Genomic DNA, 22,796 nt, shown 5'->3' on the forward strand with positions numbered 1-22,796 from the left:
AAGCTTATTTAAACCACATGGGTCTGCCACTTTTAATTCTGAAGCTACACTTCCCTAAATTCAGGGCAGTGTGCATTCGGGTTTTTTAAAATATCACTTAAAAATGAGCTCACATTTACTTTTTTTTTTCCAAACTGGTTATTTTTGTGTCATTAAGACATGAATCACGAGGAAAGGGCGAATCGTTAACGTTGCTTTGGGGAGACAGCTGAGCTTACGAGGAAATTAGTCACTAGTATATTGTGCACGCTGTACCCCCTCCACTTCCCTAAGGGCCCAAGGATTGCGTGACTTTTAGGGCCTGGTGTGCACTTTCTTGCGTTTTTAGCCTGTGTTTTAATTTTGTGTTGGAAGTTAGAGACGACAGATCAGGTAATAGGAACCGAGGTTAACAGGCCTGTTAGTGTGAGCTTTTATGATGACCTGGCTAGGAATTGCGTTGTGCTTAGTATTTGCTGTATCTATAGCTGGTCTGGGGCTCAAAATCCCTCTGCTCTCCTTGTTTTTGTCTCCTCTGCTAACTTCGATTTCCCTATATACTTCCCTTAAAAAAGAACCTTGAAGTTCTTTGAGCCCTAATTCACTGTCATCACCCTGGAGCCCCATGATGGGGTTGTAAGGTATTTGGGAAGGGAAGGGCTCCATAATCCAGGACTTAATCCCTGAGCCTCTCCAGGATTGTGCCCCTCACACCTGTTCCTATCTCCTCCCCCTCAGGAAGCTGGAGTTGGGTGATTACCCTCCCTCTTGCCCAGGTGAGATAAGGCTCTGATGAAGTCTTCATTGTGGACAATGCTCTGGGTGTGTTTAAAAATGGTTACTTTCCCCCTCCCGCCGCCCAAGGCACTGGGTGATTTCCCTGGGCTCTTCCCTATAAAAACCTGGTGGGGTCCCTGGAGATAAACCCCAGAAAAGTGTGAGGGTTCCCTAGGACTGCGGCCCCAGGAGTCTCTGACGGTAGTCCCTGCTAGTCCTCCAACAGTTTGTCAAAAGCGCCAGTTCAGTGTCCTCACTAGTTTGTGGCTTCAGCAGCTTCTGTTCCAGGTAAGCTGATCTCAGCTATGTGCCTTTGTACTTAACCTGTCTAAAATGGGTGACCCTGGGCCCCAAGACCTCAGTTTATCTGATGGCTCCACAAAAAGACATTCGTTTTCAGCATGTTCAGCTTTTTTTCTTTTTCTGTTTTGTTTTGTTTTGTTTTCCAAATTTTAGGGTTTGTTTTGTTTTGTTTTCAGCTTTTTTTTCTTGGCGTTGGGACAGGAATGATGACTTACTTTCAAGCTCTTCACATGTTGAGGGGGACCTAGAAGTCTTTACTGCACTTTCTTTTATTTATTTTTATTTATTTATTTTAAAGATTTTATTTATTTATTTGACAGAGAGAGAGATCACAAGTACGCAGAGAGGCAGGCAGAGAGAGAGGAGGAAGCAGGCTCCCCGCCAAGCAGAGAGCCCGATGCGGGGCTCCATTCCAGGACCTGGGATAACAACGACCTGAACCGAAGACAGAGGCTTTAACCCACTGAGCCACCCAGGCGCCCCATGCACTTTCTTTAAAAACCTAAGTGTGGTAAAGTACACTGTTTCTCAAAGGAAAGTAATTATATTGGTCCCTCCACCTCGCTGAGTGTTTGATATATTATTTCATCACAATTTTATGTTAAAACAGAAACATAAATTTAGATCTAAATTCCATAGAATTTAGTTCCTAAGCACCTTTGAAATACGATGCATTTGTAAATTAAATTAAAAATCCTACAAAAGTACTGAAACTTGAATCAATAATATCACTTTAAGATTGTGTGGTTGAAACAAAATTTTTTTAAGGATTTTATTTGTATTTATTTGAGAGAATGAGACAGAGAGTGCACACAAAGGGTGGGGATGGGGGGCAGAGGGAGAAGCAGACTCCCCGCTGAGCAGGAAGCCTGACTTGGGGCTGCTCTGTCCCAGGACCCTGAGATCATACTCTGAGCAGAAGGCAGACGCTTAACTGACTGAGCCACACAGGTGTCCCAAACCAAATCATTTCCATTAGATTTCATAAAAAGAAGGTAGTGCTCGGTTCTGATACCACACTTCAGACTCTTAACTTCAATGAATACTTCAGTAGGAAACTTTTGTTTATATAAAGTTATATAAAATGTTATTGATAACATCACGGCTTTGCTCTTTTCTATTTATAATCCTCAAACAAGGGTCTGCTAGAATGCTGTTTTTCTTTTCTTTTTTTTAAGATTTTACTTATTTATTTGAGACAGCAAAAGAGATACCGAGAGAGAACACAAGCAGGGAGTGGGAGAAGGAGAAGCAGGCTCCCAGCTGAGCAAGTAGCCTGATGCCAGGGCTCAATCCCAGGACCCTAGGATTATGATCCGAGCCAAAGGCAGCTGCTTAACCGACTGAGCCACCCAGGTGCCCTAGGATGGAATTTTTTTAATATCAGTTTTGATGAAGCAGATTTTGGTGGTTCTTTAAGTGCATTATATTCACATGGAGAGATGTGTCCATTGCAACATTATGAAAACTTGTATTTAAATCACTGCTTTGGGTTCAGAATACAAAAAATGTTATCTTTGCAAATTCATCGCATAAATATAAGGTATAGCTTACCTTATCACTAATGACCTGTTGCAATTTTATATACATAAAAGTATCTCTTAATGAGTTTAAAAAAATATATATATATATATTTTTTAGTTCAGCATGCACATATCTCTACCACAATGAGCCTCATGAAACTGAAGTCAATTTTTTAAAAATATTTCATTTATTTATTGGACAGAAAGAGAGAGATCCAAGTGTGCAGAGAGGCAGGCAGAGAGAGAGAGGAAGGGAAGCAGATTCCCTGCTGAGCAAAGAGCCTGATCCCGGGCTCAATCCCAGGACTGTGAGATCATGATCTGAGCTGAAGGCAGAGCTTAACCCACTGAGCCACCCAGGCACCCCGCTGAAGTCAATTTTTTACTGTAAAACTTTATTTGCACATTGGCATAATGTTACGTAGCCTTCACGCTAGACACATATGTTCACAAGGAACCTAAATGAAGCCATGGGAATCCCAGGGCAGTAACTGATACTAAAGCCACTTTGTAGATGGTCTGATACGTACCCGTGTTTGTGGTTCGCTTTCCAAGACCCCTGAGAATACATACCCTGATCTCACACTGAGGAAAAAAAAAAAATGTCTTTCATCTTGTTTAGAAATCAGACTTTATTGGATTTGAGAACCAGCTCTGGTGACTCATAGTTCTGTGATCTTGACTGATATACTTAACGCCTCTAAGGCTCAGTTTCTTAATTGGGAAAATGACCTAACAAAGTTGCTGTGAAATCCAATGGAATGATGAATGTAAAGCCCCAACTTCTTGACATTCCTTGTGTTCTTTCAGTTAATCATCAGCTTGACCTGAACGTCTTCCACCTAGTTCTCTGGTAAGGTATCTTCCATATAGTAAGATGTAACAGCTAATATCATTGTTATGTAGTATAATAGTAACATATACATATATGTAGTTGACTCTTGAACAACACATGAGGGTTGGGGTACTGACTTTCCAACCCCCCCAACACACCTGAAGATATACATAAAGTTTTGACTCCCCAAACACTTAACTACTAATAGCTTACTATTGACTGGAAGCCTTAACAATAGTGTAAACAGTGGATTAACACATATTTTGTATGTTTTGTGTATTATACACTATATTCTTACAATAAAGTACACTAGAACTAAGAAAATATTATTAAAGTCATAAGGGAGAAAAATACACTTATGGTCCTATACTGTATTTACTGAGAAAAATCCCCATTGTTCAAACCCATTTTGTTCAAGGGTCATCTGTAATGTGTGTGTGGGGGGGGGGGGGTTGTATACAAATACACAGAGACCGTGTGGCTGAGGATTGTGGAAGTAATCAAATAGAGAAAGAAGTGGTTCACATTATGGAAGTAAAAATACATATTACAATATTACAGAGACATCCTAGAAATACAGTCCACTTGGACAGAAATAAATCTCATTAGGAGAGAATTTTGGAAAGTTGATGTCTTAGCTTCTTTTTCCCAGAGTCTGACTTTTCTAATCACATAGTGTTGACAGGGGCACATAAATTTAACAATATATGAAGGGGTTCTTAAACTGACGATATTTTAAGATGCCCAAGGACCATATTCTATAATATGACGTATTTACAAATGATTACAAAGGAAATAGAGTGAGTTCTGATGTGAGTCTCCAGTTCCTTTTCACGAAGAATTTGATGATAAATTTAAACTAATGTGATTAAGGAGTAGCCTAACGGCCCTTATGCTGACTCAATCTGCACCCATGACTATGATCCTAACTTCTTCTCCCGAGCTGCCTGCCTAAATGGCTCTTCTGCTTGCCTAAATGCCTCTGGTACTATTACTGTTACCCTTTAAGAATGGCTGTATGATACTGCTGATTTCTGTCTCCCAAGCACTGGGTGCATTGTTCCTGCACCTGCAGTCTTTCTACCAGACCTATTGTCAAGATCATGTTCTGTGGTGTCCATGGGCATCGTGGCAAGACTGTTCTGGTGGTCTCTTTGTAGGAAATATGATCCTTCCCTGTTAAAAGCACCAAGAAGTTTCTAGGAAACAATCAACACTCTTTCTCACAACAATTAGATCTAAAAATTAGCTCATTAATATAATGTTGTATGTTTTGTGTCTGTGTGTCCTACTGAAATTTGAATGTGATCAAATGAGATGCAAAGTGTAAATTCGGACAAGGTGGTAGAAGGTGAAAGAACTTTCTTTCCTTGAACCCCATGCCTAGGACCTCTTTCCTTCACTACACTCCTGGGGAAATAAATGAATTGTTAGGTGCTCAAAAGAGATCTTTAATGTTAACATCAGTATAGGTAGAGCTGGGAAGTGAACATTACTGGATTATTTTAGTAGGGATCCATCTCCTTCCTTCATGTGTTTTGTGTTTGAAGCTAGATATGAGGGATATACATTGAGTCTTCCCTCAGTGTAGAATATGAAAGAGAAGGTAATTAGAATTAATAGAAGATAAAGAGATTAAATAATAGAAAATGAGAACATTATAGAAGGTGTACAGATTTTATAAAAAGGGAAAATTAATCTGCCGCACGTCATTGACCCTGTTACAATAACCCTTTGTTTCTTTTTCATTTTACTTCTCCTCTTTTGTAATATCCTAAAGGGAAGAGAAATGAGTTATCTTACAAATTTAGATTTTGCAAACTTGTGCACTGATGAGAGTACTATTAAAATGCATTGTTAAGAAAAATTTTCAGGGCACAAATGTGTCATTTCCTTTCTTCATGAACCAGATGCTGAAATACTATGTGATAAAGATTTTAGGACTCAAATGTAAAGAGAGGGAAGTGGATAAATCAGTGCTGCTGTCTTTAGGACAAACGGTAAAAGAAGTTTATTTTAATGTTTTTCCAAAATTGCTTTTATATGGGTCTGCTCTATGTCTGTGTGTGTTTGTGTGTTTGTGTGATAGGTGAGATGTATATATACATATATATTTATTATATATAATGAATAACTTTTGGTAGCATTTTTTATCTATCACTAATAACTTGGTCTGGTTGTTTCAATGATTAAAAAAATAGAGATTTCCGCTAGGTTTTCTGTGAATAAAAAATGTATGTGTGTGCATAAATATATATGAAACATGCTAAGTAGTTCATAGGTTAAACTAGCAAGAAATTTTTGACATATAATCATCCATTTTTTAAAAAAATTATTGACCTTATTCAAGATATGATTGAGGCTCTTTTAATTAGTCTCATTTTCTTATAACCTATTATTACCTGTATTTGCTTATATAACAAATACCGGTTGGATATTTACTATAGGCACTTTGCTGAACTAGATGTAGAGAAGGGATCAGAAAAGTAGAACATAGTCTGTCTTCAGGAAGTTCATGATCTAAGGCAAATAATCATAATATAATCTGAACACCTTAAGTATTTCTAAGGGTGCTATAGATAACTACTGTGGGAATGTAGGAGAGACCAACATCCCTTGGGGGAAAGGATTTGAGAAGGTCTTCATGGAGATATTTAAATCTAGGTTCATTTTGAAGAATGGGTGAAATTTACACAGCATAAAATGGGGGTTAGCATTCTCATTGGCCATGTGAGAATAGTGATAGAAAAGTCACAGAACTGAGATTGTGTTTTATGCAGTATTTAGGAGCTAATATTCTGCAAGTACAGTACCTATATTTAAATCCAGCCTCCCTACTTCCTAGTTGTATAACATTAACTAGTTACTTAAACATTCTGGGTCTTAGTTTCCTAAGCTTGTAAAATGGAGAAAATACTGCTATATACCTCATGGAGAGTCTGTGAGGGTAAAAAGAAGAAAAGTCCATATATTTAAAAAAAAAAAAAAAAGGTACTTAAAAATAATTATTTATTTTAAGTTTTCATAATAATTCTTAAACTGATATTTTAATCTTATTTTACATATATAAAGGAAGTGCAATCAAATCAATGAAAGTATTTAATTATGTGGATAATTATGTGGGATTAATAATTCCACAGAGCTAGGAAATGGCACAATGAGGATTCAGATCTAGACTTCCAGTTCAAGGATGAATTCACTACCAAGGATGAACATCAGTGGCGTCAGGATATTTCCATTCTCACCTTAATCCCTTTTATGGATATATTCCTTAGGTATAAAGCTATTGGTTTTACAAATACATTAATTCTATTCCCATTCATATATATTTTTGACTGTACAAAATCAGAGTTTTTTTTTAAATAATGAGAAAGGTAACAGAGTTCTTATTTACCCCAAATCTTAAAGGTGAAATTAAGGGTGTGTTGGTAAATCTGATTTGGAACAGTCTTAGAAGAAAGAATGTATCTTAAATATATATTACATGTAAAGAGTTTATTCGTATCTATATTAAGGAAGTTCCACTGGGGCTTTACAAGCAACTGATATGAATAAACAAAAACTTAAGAGGACAAATAAACATATAATAAGAAATAATAATTACATGAACTATCTCTTCCACACTAATACTAAATAAGACAAAAGCCACTTTGAGATATCATTTAGCTCCTATCAAAATCTAAATGATTCTAAAATAAATATTATTACTGAGTAATGGTAAATTCGGCTTAAAACGGCCATGACTACGTAAATAGGATAGATACATTTGATGCATTACTATTTGGCCCATCAGTTTAAAGTTGAAAAAAAATCATTTGAAGCATACGAATATTGATAAGCTTTTAAGGGAAATACATAAGACCAGCTGGAATGGTATCCCCACGGTATCAACTGTGTAATATGGATACGTATGTACAAGGTTAAAATTGCATCTGAAAAATAGGTGTATTTTTTTCTTATATAAAGGTGATGGGACAACAGAATTTTTTTTTATTGAAGTATAGGTACAGTTGACATACAACATTACATTGGTTTCAGGTGTAAAATATGATGCTTCCACATTTACATACATTACGAAATGATCAGCATGGTAAGTCTAGTTACCATCTGTCACCATACAAATCATTTCAGTATTGACTGTGTTCCCTGTGCTGAACTTCACATCTCTAGTGACTTACTGATTTGACACTGGAAGTTTATGCCTCTGAATCCCCTTTGTCCAGTTTGCCCACCCCCAATTCCCTTTGCCTCTGGCAACCCTGGCTTGTTCTCTGTGGTTATGAGTCTGTTTGTCTTTCATTTTTTTGTTTATTTGTTTTGTGAACTTACGATATTTGTCTTTCTCTGTCTGACCTATTTCACTTAGCATAATGTCCTTTAGGTCCATCACGTATTGCCACAGATGGTAGTATTTCATTTTTTATGGCTGAGTAATATGTAGAGCTCTTATGAAGGACATCTTTATCCATTTATCTATTGATAGACACGTAGGTTGCTTCCGTATCTCTGCTGTTGTTAATAACATTACAATGAGCAAAGTACTGCATATATTTTTCCGAATTAGTGTTTTTATTTTCTTCAGATAATTTCCAGAAGTGGAAATGCTGGCTTATATCATATTTCTTTTCTTAATTTTTTGAGGAAGCTCCATACTGCTTTCCACAGTGCTTGAAACAGTTTACACTCCCACCAAGTGTTCCTTTTACTCCACATCCTTGCCAATACTTTATTTCTTTTCTTATCTTTTGAACACTAGTCATCCCAAAGTATGAAGTGATATCTCACTGTGGTTTTGATTTGCATTTTCCTAATAATTAGTGATGTTGAGATTGTTTTCCTGTGTCTGTTGCTGATCTGAATGTCTTCTTTGGGAAAATGTTTATTCAGCTCCCCTACCTCCCCCCCCCTTTTTAAATCCAGCTGTTTTTTGTTTGTGCAGGTGGGGTTTTTGTTGTTGTTTTGTTTCGTTGTGTGTTTTTGGGGTTTTTTTTTTTTTGGTGTTGAGTTGTGTGAGTTCTTTATATACTTTGAATATTAATCCCTTATTGGATAATATGATTTGCAAATATCTTCTCCCATCTGACCCAACTTATCTTTCGTATTGTTATAATATTTTTCTAATAAAAACAGGAAACACTGAAGGGTATGTTTCCAAACAGGTTAACACTGCAACACTTTCATTATGGTTTTCCTGTTACAGCTTCTGTAAACTTTTCACCCACTTCACAAAAGGCTGATATTGCAGAAATGTGTTTCACTTCTCATGAGAACATGCTTTTAATAGATTATAAAAACTAAAAAGATTTCACAATCCTTTTCCCGTGCATTGACACTTCATAGGAATTGTAACTAAATGTGAGGTTACTTTTTCTCTTTGGAAATGACATTTACAGACACATTTGAGTTGTTTGAATTGTTCACTGGGTGCTAACAAAACTTCGCATGTGTGTGTTCTCTAACATGACTAAAAATGACAACGATAATAATCATTGTAAAGAACTGAAGTAATCTGGTAAGTCTAACAAATGACTTTGAGGTAAAGTGAGAATACTGGGGGTGAAATTTTTTGTTTCAATTTAGTTATGCACAATTCAGAGAAAAACATTTTTTTGAGAAAAACATTTTATTTCATGATGTATAACAAAAAGACTTTTGAAAATTTCACATGAGTGAAATAGGTACTTTTCTTGAGGCATAAACTCAAATATGAAAAATAGTCATAATTGTTTTCATTTATTTACGTAATTTCTTTTTTTTTAATATTTTATTTATTTGACAGAGAGAGAGAGATCACTAGTAAGCAGAGAGGCAGGCAGAGGGGGAGGAGGAAGCAGGCTTCCCGCTGAGCAGAGAGCCCAATATGGGGCTCGATCCCAGGACCCTGAGATCATGACCTGAGCTGAAGGTAGAGGTTTAACCCACTGAGCTACCCAGGCACCACTATTTATGTAATTTCTTATTATGCATTTGTGTATATGATGAACACCTGCTAAGTGCTAGGAACTTTCTGCTTATTGAACCAAAGAGAGAAAAACTCCTGAATCCTGGATCTAACTGGGGTGAAAGGGGACAGATAACAGACAAGATAAATAAGGAAGGAGTATTTCATGTTAGTTGGTGATAAATCTGGAGGGAATAAATCCAACAAGGAAAGAGAAGAGGAAGTGAAAGAGATAGGTTATAATTTTAAATCTGCTACTCAAGAAAAGTCTGAAATAGTGAGGTTTTAGGCAGGACCTGAGTGAGATGGGAAGGTGTTCATGAGATTTGACCAGAGGAGTGACATGACCAGTAAGAGAGCTTTTAAAACAGTCCAGGTGAGCAAGACCATGGGGCTCAAGCAAGGATGGTTATAGCAGAGGTGATGAGAAGCAGTCAGTTACTCCAGAGGATTTGAAAACAAACCAACAAGAGATGATGACCAAAGAATGAGAGAAGGTGTGGGGGACAAGGAAGACCCCTAGGTTGGGGCCATGCTAGACATCCAAGTAGTGAAGTTATTAGGAGTTACATATACAGGCAGGAGAGGTCTGGGCAGGAGATAAAGATGGGACGGTTTGGGAGAAGAGGAATTAGCAGGGGAAAGTAAAACTCCCCTCAAGGAACTATCTTAGTGCAATCTCAGTCCCATCTCAGCAGAAAATCACGAACGGGACCACATTTCTGGTATACACTCAATGCCTTTCATTTTTATCCTTTTACTACTTCTGGGCCTTTTTTTTTTTTTTTTAAGATTTTATTTATTTATTTGAAAGACAGAAATTACAAGTAGGCAGAGAGGCAGGCAGAGAGAGAGGCAGAGAGAGAGAGGGGGAAGCAGGCTCCCTGCCGAGCAGAGAGCCCGATGCGGGGCTCGATCCCAGGACCCTGAGATCATGACCTGAGCCGAAGGCAGAGGCTTTAACCCACTGAGCCACCCAGGCGCCCCACTTCTGGGCCTTTTGAGTCTGCTTCTGCCTCTACTGTACAACTAAAACAGCTCAAATTCCATGTGGCAGGTTATGTATGTCCTTGTACATCTTGAAATTCTTGTTTCCTTTCCACGACCCTGACTTGTTTTTCTGTCATGATCTCAAAGGTTCTTTCTTACCTTTAGTACTAGTTCTTCTTCCTCTACTTGCCCATCAAGTTTATGTTCCTCATATTTCTTCTTTTTTTTTGTTTTGAAAAATACTTTCTATTCTGAATTTTTTGTCCTAGTCTTTGTTAAAGTGCTACATTTTTGAGCTGATTCATCAGTTTTTTTTATTTCTTCCTCTTTTTGATGCCCCTGGGTTCTCCCCTTAATTGCCAACCTTATGATACTAACCAAGATGCGGTGTAGATAAAAAATGAGCTGAAATCCAAAAATCGAGGTGTAGAGAGGGAGGAAAGGCTCCCGGGAAGTCAGGAGCTGTTTTGCCGTCAGCTATAGGTCCTTGTGGGTGACAGTAACCTAGAATAAAGCTCTGACTTCCGGTTTGGGTGCTGATAAGTTGCCTCTGTCTTACCAATATATGGCCTTATGTTTGTCTGACCGCATCATGTATGCCCAACTACACAACAAATAGAAGGTACTAATAAATAATTATAATAACAATCAGCTAATATGAATGGATGATACACCAACATCATGAATTCTAGAAAAAGAAAAGTTAGGTCAGTGTGGAAAATACGCCATTGTAACTAGTGATATTATTTAAAAAATCTGATTGTGCTACTTGAGATCTGAGCTGGAGACACTAGCTTGGTCAGTACGCAGTTAATACCCCAAGCCATAGAAGTAGATGAGATTCTCGGAAAGAGGATGGCATCTAAGAACAAAAGAAAATAATAACAGAAAACAGCAGCAATCTTAGGACAGCACCACCTATGATTAACCTAAACAGCTTTTTAAAAACATTTTTATGGAAAAGCATATGTCAGTGTTTCATACAGTTGATACTTCACCAGCCTCTATAATCACTGCCCAGAAAACAAACAAGACTTCCCCTGATGTACCAGAGTAGCCAGAATGGAATGTTTTCACGCATCATTCCACTCAACAGATTTTAGTGTTCATCTCCCTTCCAGCCCTCTGTACTTCTTGGGTTTTATATAGTCCAGATATGGTCGGTTGGGCTAGTCCATTTGTAGACATTTATTAGAGGGTTTTCTTTTTCAGAGTTTTTTTTTTTTTCTAAGATTTTATTTATTTATTTGACACACGGAGAGAGAGAGATCACAAGTAGGCAGAGAGACAGGCAGAGAGAGAGTAGGAAGAAGGCTCCCTGCTGAGCAGAGAGCCTGATGCGGGGCTCAATCCCAGGACCCTGGGATCATGACCTGAGCTGAAGGCAGAGGCTTAACCACTGAGCCATCCAGGGTTCCCTCTTTTTCAAAGTTTTAATAAATCTACCCAAAGAGACTGTAGTTTGAAATCCAATAACTTGCACCATGTTTATCGTCTGCATAAGGCCATAGAAGACAGATCAACACTTAGAGGCCTAAAACAAAAACAAAACTGAGCCTCATCTCTAGTTCAGGGTGAAAGGGAAATAAATAAAATATTCAATGGACAGTATATATTTTATCACTAGTAATGTAGACCAGGTCGCTACTGCCAAAGCAAAGGATAATTTTTTTCCTTAATTTGTATAGGTTATTTCCTCAATGTATTTTGGGTAGGTTGTGAAAGCCAGGTAAGTTCATGCAATCAGAGAAATAGAAGAGATTGATGAATAGAATGCCCCCAGCTGCATGCTTGTCTGACCTCGTCTGCTGGGCCTTCTGCCCCAGGTTGCTGCTTCTGTGATACTGACCTACTCTAGTCCCCATGCTGTCCTCGCCCTCCTGCTCTGTAATAGATTTCCCATCTGCTGGGTAGTCTTATCCTAATTCCTGCTCACTTTTCAAAACTTGGATAAAGGTATCATCTGTTGTATGTTCCAGCCTTGACCACCTGCTTGCTCAAAGAATTCATCACTCACTTTTGGACTATGTCTGTGCTGTGTGTGTGTGTGTGTGTGTGTGTGTGTAAACACACACACACACACATACATACATACATACATGCAATAGTAGTGAGATCACTGTCAGGTGTTTTTTTTTTTAAGATTTTATTTATGTATTTGTCAGAGAGAGACAGCACAAGCAGGGGGAGCAGCAGGGAGAGGGAGAGGCAGGCTCCTTGCTCAGCAAGGAGCCTGATGTAGGACTCGATCCCAGGACCCTGGGATCATGACCTGGGCTGAAGGCAGATGTTTCACTGACCGAGCCACCCACATGTCCCTTATAATCAGATGATTATAAGGATTTTATTCTTCCATATTAATGCATAAGATCTTTGGGGGTTGTGAATATTCTATGCACATTGATCTTGGCCTCCTAGTGACTTGCTCTGTACTTGATATAATGATACATAATAAGAATTTGTTGGATGGATCTGCGTGAAGGGATAGGTATTTCTTTCTTAAAGTCATTGATTGGAAATATCCTAATACCATCTGTTTTTTATTTGTTTTCATGGTGAGGCATCTAGCATTCTAGAGCCAACTTAAAAAAAAGAAAAATAGAATTCTTTCTTTCTCCCAAGAAAACTCCTTTAACTCTGTGGCTTATAGGAAACAAACTGAGGGTTGCTGGAGAGGAGAGGGATGCGGGGATGGGGTAACTGACTGATGGACATTAGGGAGGGCATGTGATGGAATGTGATGGAATGAGCATGTAACGACTGATGGCTCTCTGACCTCTACCTCTGAGACCAGTACATTAATTAATTGAATTTAAAGAAAAAAATTACAAATTTAGTTGAAAGAACATGTGGAGCTTCTAAACAAGAATATGGATGAAAATAACATTCATCCTGCTTTCTTGAGGCCAAGATTAGATCAGTAGATTATCATTCTGAATTTGCCACTGTCTTTCCTCTTTAAAATACTGAAATGGTAAGTTTTCTGTAAGGAGCATCCATATAGACTTTAACAGTTGTCAAATATGTATACATAAACACACAGGCAATGATTTGAGAAAGATCTCCAAAGACAACTTGAGGAATCTATATCATTGCTGAAATTCATGAAGATTTTTTTTTCATGAAAACAAATATTAAAAGCATGTTAACAATCAGATTGCTCAAGGCAAGTATGACAGAGAGGGAGAGATAAAGCTCCCAACCTTCCATCCATATTGGGGATTTATGTTGAAGAGTGGTTCTCAAGGAGAAATAGGTATTTGGAAATGTGTGGGGATAAAGTTTTTGGGATTTATTATTTATTTATTTATTTATTTATTTGTCAGGGAACTGTAATATAAGTAACATAAGGACTAGGAAACATTATTGACACTTAGAGGGTGGCAACCACAATAAAGATTGTCCTTCACAAAAAAGGGTTGTCCTAGCCACAATGCTACTAATGCTCCTCTGAGAACTACATTGGGATGTGGCCATCACTAGCCGCTGAATGGACCTGGCAAAGTGAAAAAGGAGGCTAATAAGGAAAAAGTTAGAGTGATTGGCAGTGTCTCAACAGCATGACATAGTCACCCAGCCCTAAGATTTGGTTCAGCTCAAGGAATCTACCAGTAAAGTAAGAATATAGAATAGAAAGAAGGAGGAGGGGAGGGGAGGAGGGAGAGAAAGGGAGGGGAGAAGGAAGGAAGGAGGAAGGAAGGATGGATGGATCTGAATCACGGACACCACTCATTTGCCAGGAAGTTCTTTATCAGAAGAAACACATCTTTTTGGTCACAGTATGTCCAAACATCCATCTTGTCAAAAACAAAACATATACATGACTAATATCTTACCAAAAAACATCTAGTCCCTTCATTCAGTAAATTTTTATTAAGTATATTCTATATTATATTAAGTATATTCTATATTATAACCTATAATAAAGAATATTATAGGTTGCTTTAGGCTCTGCTAATTGAATGTCAAATGAAAATAGACATGGGCCATCCTCTTACATCGCTCAAAGTCTAGAGAGATTTATCAGATTCAGAAGGTTCCATCTTTTTTACAAAAATATTCCCATCTATGGGGTGCCTGGGTGGCTCAGTGGGTTAAAGCCTCTGCCTTTGGCTCAGGTCATGATCCCAGGGTCCTGGGATCAAGCCCTGCATGGTCTTAGTAGGGAGCATGCTTCCCCCTCTCTCTCTGCCTGCCTCTCTGCCTACTTGTGATCTCTCTCTGTCAAAATAAAATCTTTAAAAAAAAAATTCCCATCTAGAAGACTGAGTAACATAAGAGATCTTTCCTTTGCATTTAATTGAAACTGGAGTTACACTATCACACAAAAGCCATGGTCATGCCCAAGGAGAAAGGGCCAGTAAGCAGCCTAAAAGGAAAAGACTTCTGGTTAATAGCAGGTATATATAAACATATACTTTATGAGCCCATTTTAAAAATTTTTTATTTAAATTCTAGTTAGTTAACATACAGTGCAACATTAGATTCTGGAGTAGAATTCAGGGGTTCAGCACTTACATACAACACCCAGTGCTCATCACCATTGCCCTCCTTAATCCCCCAAATTTAATAACCGCCCCATTTAGCCCATCCCTAACCCAACTCCCTCTATCAACCCTTAGTCTGTTCTCTATCATTAAGAGTCTCTTAAGGTTCTCCCATCTGTACCCCCCCAACATAGGTGTGAACCCATTCTTTATAAACTGAGTTAAAAGATAAACACCTTTGCCACATAGTCCCAATTGCTTTGAACTATAGTTTTAAAATGAATTCAGCTAAGCTTTCTTGTCATTTCAGTTTTTAAAATTATTTGTTTGTTTTGCCTGGCAAGTAAAGCTATCATCCAAATCAAATAATAGAATAAATTAAGAAGGGGGAAATAGCAGAAGAGTCTGCATCTGAATTATCCAATTTGGTTTCCTATAATGGTCAATTTCCCCAGATGTTTATTTCTTTCACTTTGTTTCTGCCTAAGAAAAGAGTATCTAAGTCCCTTCCCGTATGTCCCCTTTCTCCACAGTAGCCAAATCATTTAAAGATAGTCTTTGGTCTGGGGTGCCTGGGTGGCTAAGTGGGTTTATAGGAATTTCAGCCAGTCCACAGAATGATGTATATACAAAGATTGTCATTGCAAACTGCAAAATAAAGAATCGCCTTGGTAATATTTAAAAACATACATATATATTGACAGTTCAGTCACATCCTTACTTGTCAATACCTCTCCCCAAAGCTGGATGAATGTTTGCATTTGAAGATTGGCCTCCATTTCCTGGACAAGATGTGAGTCTGGTGTCCCAGAGCTGCCTGCGCACTCAGTTAAAACCTCAGCTGTACTAAATCCCTAACTCAGCATTAGAGAAAATAAGAAATGATCAGAAGATGTTGACTTTATGCTAAATTTATCAATCAAGTGAACTGAACTGTTTCCAAGAAAAAATCATACAATTTTTTCAATTGAAAAATAAAATGTGGTCTTCCGACTGGTGGCATTCTGCATCATTAAGAAAACTTATTGGCGGGAGGTGCACCTGGGTGGCTCAGTCAGTTAAGCCTCTGCCTTTGACGCAGGTCATGATCCCAGGGACCTGGGATGGAGCCCCAAGCCCGGCTCCATGCCCAGTGGGGAGTCTGCTTCTCCCCTTCTTCTGCCCCTCCCCATTCTTGTGCTCTGGCTCACTCTGCTCTTTCATATAAATAAATAAATAATCTTTAAAAAAAGAAGAAGAAGAAGAGAGAGAGAGAGAGAACTTGTTAGAATTGCATTCGTGATGCCCCCAACCATAAATATCAGAAACTCTGGATGAGCCCCATCAGTCAGGCCTCTCAAAGGACTCCTATGCATCTTAAAGGGATGTAGGCATAGATGGTGTCATAGAATAAAACTGTGCTTAAAAAGCTACAAAGACTTATCTGTGATGCTACCATTGTATGAGGGAAGCCCTGAAAGAAAACAACACAAAGAAGAAGAGAACAGGGAAATGAAGTTTTGCTGTGGTTTTAATCCAGTGGCTAGACTTTATCTTTCTCACACAATAAACAGATGCCTTGGCGAAAGAAAAACTGACTCATGAAGCTCTGATAAAAGATCACAGGAAATATTTGCTTCGAATTTTGCGTAACTATTTGTTTTATCCAGAACCTTTGATGAAAGATCACAGGAAATATTTACTCCAAATTTTGCCCAACTATTTGTTCTAAGGGAAATTCTTTTTCTTTTCAGCTAAACAGTTGTTTTCTGTCAGTTGGGAAAAGGTTGTTTTTGTTTTTGTTTTTAGGTAAGGAAGAAATGTTACCTCTCACTCTCAAAAAATACACATCTACACATCTGTAAACACAGATGTGCATTTGTCCATAGAAAGATACATGAGTAGATTTCATGCAGGTCTCTCTTTCAGTGTGAAAATTAAAATTTATGGGTAGATACAATATATTGCTAGATATGGCAGATAGGTAAATTTAATTAATCGTACTTGTTCCCTTGCTAAAATTGAATTTTGTTTTATTTGTTTTTTAAGATGTTATTTATTTATTTGAGAGAGAGAGACAGCGAGAGACAGTGAGGGGGGGGAGGGGCGTAGGGAGAAGCAGAGTGCCCGCTGAGCAGGGAGTCCCATGTGGGACTCGATCCCAGGATTCTGGGATCATGACCTGAGCCAAGGGCAGATGCTCAACTGACTGAGCCACCCAGGCATCCCTAAAATTGAATTTTAATTTTAAATTTCCACTTGAGACATTATGCCAAGGGCCCTAGACCCTTCATGTGTAACTAAAGTGTTTTTCCACATGTCTGACAGAAGTATGGAACAGTGGGATAGCTCTGTGGATCAACAGGATGACACTGATAACCACCCAGAATCTGTGAAGTTTGATGCCCACTCCATGACAGCCTTGCTCCCTCTGTGTGAGTATGAGTGGGGTGCCTGTGGAGCGTGTCCTTACAGTCAGTGACACAATGTAAAATTATAGTCGTGGGACTTACCTTACCTGTGTATGAATGTTAAGACTTAGTGGATGAGTAGGTCTTCTCCTGTTTTGAGATAAAATAGGAAATCAGCCTAGGTTGGATAGAGGAAGCTTTGTTGTAGGTTAAATTGGTCCACGGTGTTGAGGGAGTCCTCTGACCACTCAGCCACTGGACGAGGTCCTGGAAATAACTATACCCCTAACACCGCTAATTAATATTTGAAAATTGTGGGTGGTATGTACTTGAATTAGTCTCCTAGAGCTGCTGTCACACATCACCAGAGATTGGGTGGCTTCCAACAACATTTGTTCTCTCACAGCTCTGAAGGCCAGAAATCTGAAGTCAAAGTGTCAGCAAGCCAGTGCTCCCTCTCAAGGCTCTTGCTGGCCTCTCCCCAGCTCCTAGTTGCTCCTGCCAATTCGTATTGTTCCTTGGCTTGTAACTGCATCACTCCTGTCTCTGCTTCCGTCTTCACAGGGTCTTCTTCCTGTGCCTTTATGTGTGTTCTACTCTTCTTGTAAGGACACTGATCATGGGACAAGGGCCCATGCGAATCCAGTATGACCTCATTTTCACTTGATTATACCTGCAGAGACCCCGTTTCCAAATAAGGTCACATTCACAGGCAGTTGGGGTTAAGACATCAACGCTATCTTTTCAGCAGTGCTGAAACAGAGCTTTGCACGGTCACAAGAGCTCAAAAGAATCAGTATTCTGTTATATGTAGACAGGTTCTATGAAGGTGACAAGACAGAGTTGCGTTCAATTCTGCCAAGCTTTAAAGGCTGAATAGAGTCCACTGAAAGAGTAGGGTGGGTGAAAGAGGACCCACAGAAATTTCAGCCGGAGGAAACAGCACATGGGAGGGACAAGAAGGATGCGTTCCTACACAGACAAAGCTGAACTACAGTCCATAACCCCAAGGAATGACAGGTATTACGCACCACACAATCAATGGGTAGGAGAATGTGGCAAGATGAGACAAAAGGGATTAAGACCCTAGGAAAAGCTGTGTAAGGTAGAGATGTTGAGAGATTGAGGAGGGAGCCCAGAAACATTGGGGACAGAGAACAAGCAGCAGGAACTTTGAAGAGCTCCTTAAAAGGCAGAATGCAGCAGATCTGATTTTAAATTAAAGAAAAGGGAGATCACCGATGAGTTTCAGGCTCACTCAGCCTGGAAGGGTAGCCCATCTTGCTTGCTTTGTGGGTGGTTCTTTTTATTTTTTTAGTTCTTTCTCTTTCTTTTTTTGGTCTTATTTTTACTGAATTTTCTCTCCTTCCCCTTTCAATGCCTCGTAGAACATTATTGAATAATATCTAAACTTTTATTTTTGATTTGGGAACTTAAAACCTGAAAACAAAATCTTTTTTATTCTGCAATGAAAGCAATGGCCATAGGAAAGAAATTTTTAATGGATGTTTTATTCACCTAATCAGAGAAAATGTCTTCATCCTCTACTAAGATTCCCCTCCACATTGAGTTAACTTTTCCACAATTAGTACCCCATTATGTGAATCACTATTCCAAGTAAGTGGATAATATGAAAATATTAATATTTTCTGAAATACCCAGAGGATGAGTTTCATTGATCCATTCTGAAGCTTAGTCAAAATGTGAATAGTTTTCTCTCATTTTTTAATGCATTCAAATCATAAGAGGTATCCAAATACAGAATTATTGAGATGAAATTAGAAAAGAAAATTTGCATAATTATCATTGAAAACAGATGTCTCTTTTATCTGATTTAAACTCTGAAAAAAAATCATAATTATAGAGTTACTTGAGGAATGTGGTTTTTACTCAGAATATATTCCCACATGAAACAGAATAAAATTTATGTTTGAATATATTGGTATCAATATTAAAACATATCAGAAAAAAAATACCTGAAAATACTAAAATTTGTCAACTAAGAAATGCCCTCAAAGGAGACAAGTACAAGTTGTAGAGGACAATAACTTTGTCATGGATGTTTAGTTAATGGAAAGTAAATCAGATGTTCATAGTCATCCCTGTATTAGCTTTTCTTATGATTGTTCCTTTTGTTCCTACTGAATAAACGGGGGCAAACTTTTTGTTCCCCTTTTATTCCAATAGGCTTGGTCGTAATGATAGAATTGGAGATTACCAAAATGTTAATTAAGTAAGAAGAGTAAGTTTTCTTTTTTTTCCTTTTTAAAAGATTTTATTTATTTATTTGACAGAGAGAGAGATCACAAGTAGGCAGAGAGGCAGGCAGAGAGAGAGGGAGAAGCTGGCTCCCTGCTGAGCAGAGAGCCAGATGCGGGGCTCAATCCCAGGACCCTGGGATCATGACCCGAACCGAAGGCAGAGGCTTAACCCTCTGAGTCACCCAAGCGTCCCTAGAAGCATAAGTTTTCTAACAGCAGGTTCGACTTTTGTTTTTTCAGATCCTAAAAATGGCCCTACCCTTCAAGAGAAACTGAAGTCCCTCAAAGCTGCACTGATTGCCCTTTATCTTCTTGTGTTTGTAGTGCTCGTACCCATCGTTGGAATAATGGCAGGTACAGTATTCTAGAGTTTTGAAACTCAGCAACGCATCCTGTGAATTCGTTGTTGTAGAAACAAAAAGAAGCATTCAGTCTTTTGTACAGAGGAGATTCACTAGGAAAACATCCTTATCGCAAAGTGTTTCTGAAATTCATAAATTAAAAAAAATAGATTCTTTAGAGTTAATAGGTAAAAAAAAAAATAGAGTAGGGAATAGAAGATTGAGATACAAATACAGCTGTGTAGAGGTGCGATGGAATGGATTAGACAGTTCCAAAAAATATGTTATCCCCTGGAGTCCTATGTACTTCTCATGGTGGGTGATGAATTTTATGATAAGTATTCCAGCCGCCAATGTGAAGATATGAGCAGAACCACTTACATGCACAATGCCTAAAACAAAGCAAGACAGCAACAAGAAAACAAACCAGTTGTTTGAAAAAAAAACTCTTCTGCTCCTGGCACTGAGAGGAGAAAGAAAGATTCCTGCAAGTCCTCACAGAGAGGAGATCTTGCACAATAACGGCCTGTATTTCAAGAATATCTTAGGCTATTATTTAAACGTCTCTAAAAATAACCTGATGGCATCCCCTCAACCTAAAAAAACTAGAACACTTCAAAGGCACTACTTCTTTGGCAAGTCTAACCTGAGGTAGGGATGAATTTGAGGGTTTCCACAGTGGTGGGCAGCTTGCATATAACGCAGTCAGATTTATAAAGATTATTTTGCCTTTTTGATGGATTTCATTGGCATTTGAATTTACGTGCGTTGTGGCTCTCCTGTTTCTGATGGGCAAAATGTCTGGAAGTAGGCTCTACTAAGCAGGGAGTAAGATACATTTTTATGTGCATACGAATCAGCCTAACCCTAAACACGAGGCCAAACCTCCTCTGTGAAGAGGCAACCTAAAGGAATATTCAAAGATGGAGCCAGAATTTGCTAAGAAATGATAATAAAACCACAACAGCTTTGACAGTAGCTGTCACTTTTGGGCATTTGCTGTGTCCAGACACCAGGCCTTATAAATATTCCACAGATTATCTTAAGATTCCTTTACAATTACCCTCAGGCAGACATATACATATTCTCATTATCCACAAAAAGAAACTAAGACTGCTCAATGGTAGAGCATGCAGTTGCCACCATGAGTCTTGACTCCTAACCTCTGTGGTCTGCTCTCTTCTTATGTAATTGAATTCTTAGAACAAAATGGCATTGGCCAATTAAATACACACAGACACAGCAAAACAGTTTCCATAATTTTAGCCAAAAAAAATGTTTCCACAGGTAAAAATTAATTCCTGTTTTGGCCATTAAAAAATAAATAAAAACAAAAACCAACCACAACAAATGAAACTGACCAGCCAAGCAAACCAACCACAGCCATCAGTGGGAAAGGACCTGTTGTTACACGGCTGACTTCCTGATGAATTGAGATTATCTATATGCTGTTTATGTATATGCTTATGTTGATTTGAAATGCTCGGTTGAAAGACGCTTCATTGCTTGGGATCATTAGGTATAAGCTAGTAAGAATCTAGGTAAGTTCCATTGCTTTTATAGAAACCATGGCCTACGGAGTGAACGCCAGGGAATTGGAATGTCTATCTAACAGTCATGGGCAGAATGGGCCAGTGAAGTCTGGAAAGAATTTAGGGTTTTAAGCAAGTTCAAAATTTGGGGGCTATTAGAAAATACTACCAAGTTTCCACATTCATTGTTGGGTTGAAATGACTTATCCAAAGTAGTTTTGTTAGAAAAAAGAGTGAAAGAATGAGAGAATGAAAGAAAAAGAAAGAATTTGGTTCCCTAAAGCTATGGCAGCCACCTACTAAGACTGACAAGAAGTTAAAAATGTTCAAATCTTATACGTTCACATTAACACTCAAATTCACCACTACTCGGAATAGATCTCACTGTTTCTGTCACACTTGAATAAACAATTGACAATCTGTTTTCAACTTTAATTAAGTTACAGATCAGAATATTTTCCAAAACCAAAACAAAATAAATGCAATAAATATCTCTATTTGATATAAAAAATTATAAGTAAAGACAAACTATATCTCTAAAAGAAATTACTGTTTTGGCAAATATGAATTGATAGATGAAATAAAATTTTGTGCATAAAGACTCTATTTAAATTTAAAGTGTCTTATATGATGAAAGATACTTCTTAATGATGAAGACTGCTCCATATGCTATCATTTCTTAATGAAACTCCTGGATCCTATCGTACTACAACATAACGTCTCTGGCAATAAAATACAATCTAAGATTAATGCATATGTAATTGTTGCTGAAATACTGAAGATTCTTTAGCTCAAAATAATACAAATTTTTGGCAGGAGAAGATATTAGCAACATGAAGGAGTAAATGTGATCTGTGAAATCAAATACCACTCTTTCCCTGGGGGTTTGTGCAAGCCATAAAAGTTTGTCTCCTTCAAATGTGAAATAGAAAAGTCACAAAATGCCATCTTAATGAAAGAAATGAACATTTGAAGATCTGAAGTCTCTCATTCTTTACCTAGATTTATGATACAGAGTTAAACAGTTTTTTTGAAAAGTTAGGATTAGTTTTTATATAGGATTTGGGAAAACAAGAAGTGTTGTGTTTGTAAATCTGTAAGCAAAAATATAGTCTTTTGGTCAACTTTATGTTGAAGTCCATGTCAGATAGAAACCTTTGGTCAATGTGATATTTTGTCATTTCAAGTCTTCCCTTTCCATACTGTGAAAAAGATTTGCTTTATCTATGTGAAATAGAAATCATTTCCAGGGAAAGAAAAATTACATGGTTTGAGCAATTAGATCACTGTGCTTAATAAAATAATGTCAGAAACTATAGTGCTCATTGCAACGCCCAACCTCCCCCCAGTTTTTTTGTATTAAACAGTATTAGTTTCCCATCAATATTTTCAATATTGTGCATACAGACACATAAGTCACAAAATTTGAATCTAAAA

The 22,796-nt window shown here is 37.9% G+C and overlaps 1 protein-coding gene across 2 annotated transcripts in view; it reads left to right on the forward strand.

Moving 5' to 3' along the window:
• The first annotated feature begins 5,287 nt into the window (after window positions 1–5,287).
• Window positions 5,288–22,796, forward strand: part of MSR1 (macrophage scavenger receptor 1) — a 79,253-nt gene continuing 61,744 nt past the window's right edge. For both annotated transcript variants that reach the window (XM_045998562.1, XM_045998563.1), the window contains exons 1-3: window positions 5,288–5,417; window positions 17,143–17,249; window positions 19,727–19,840. In XM_045998562.1, the coding sequence (XP_045854518.1) occupies window positions 17,147–17,249; window positions 19,727–19,840 (217 nt within the window). In that variant the 5' untranslated portion in view covers window positions 5,288–5,417; window positions 17,143–17,146. The remainder of the gene's footprint in view (window positions 5,418–17,142; window positions 17,250–19,726; window positions 19,841–22,796) is intronic.

The sequence above is a fragment of the Meles meles genome, chromosome 2 (genome assembly GCF_922984935.1).
Source record: "Meles meles chromosome 2, mMelMel3.1 paternal haplotype, whole genome shotgun sequence".
Lineage (NCBI taxonomy): Eukaryota > Metazoa > Chordata > Mammalia > Carnivora > Mustelidae > Meles > Meles meles.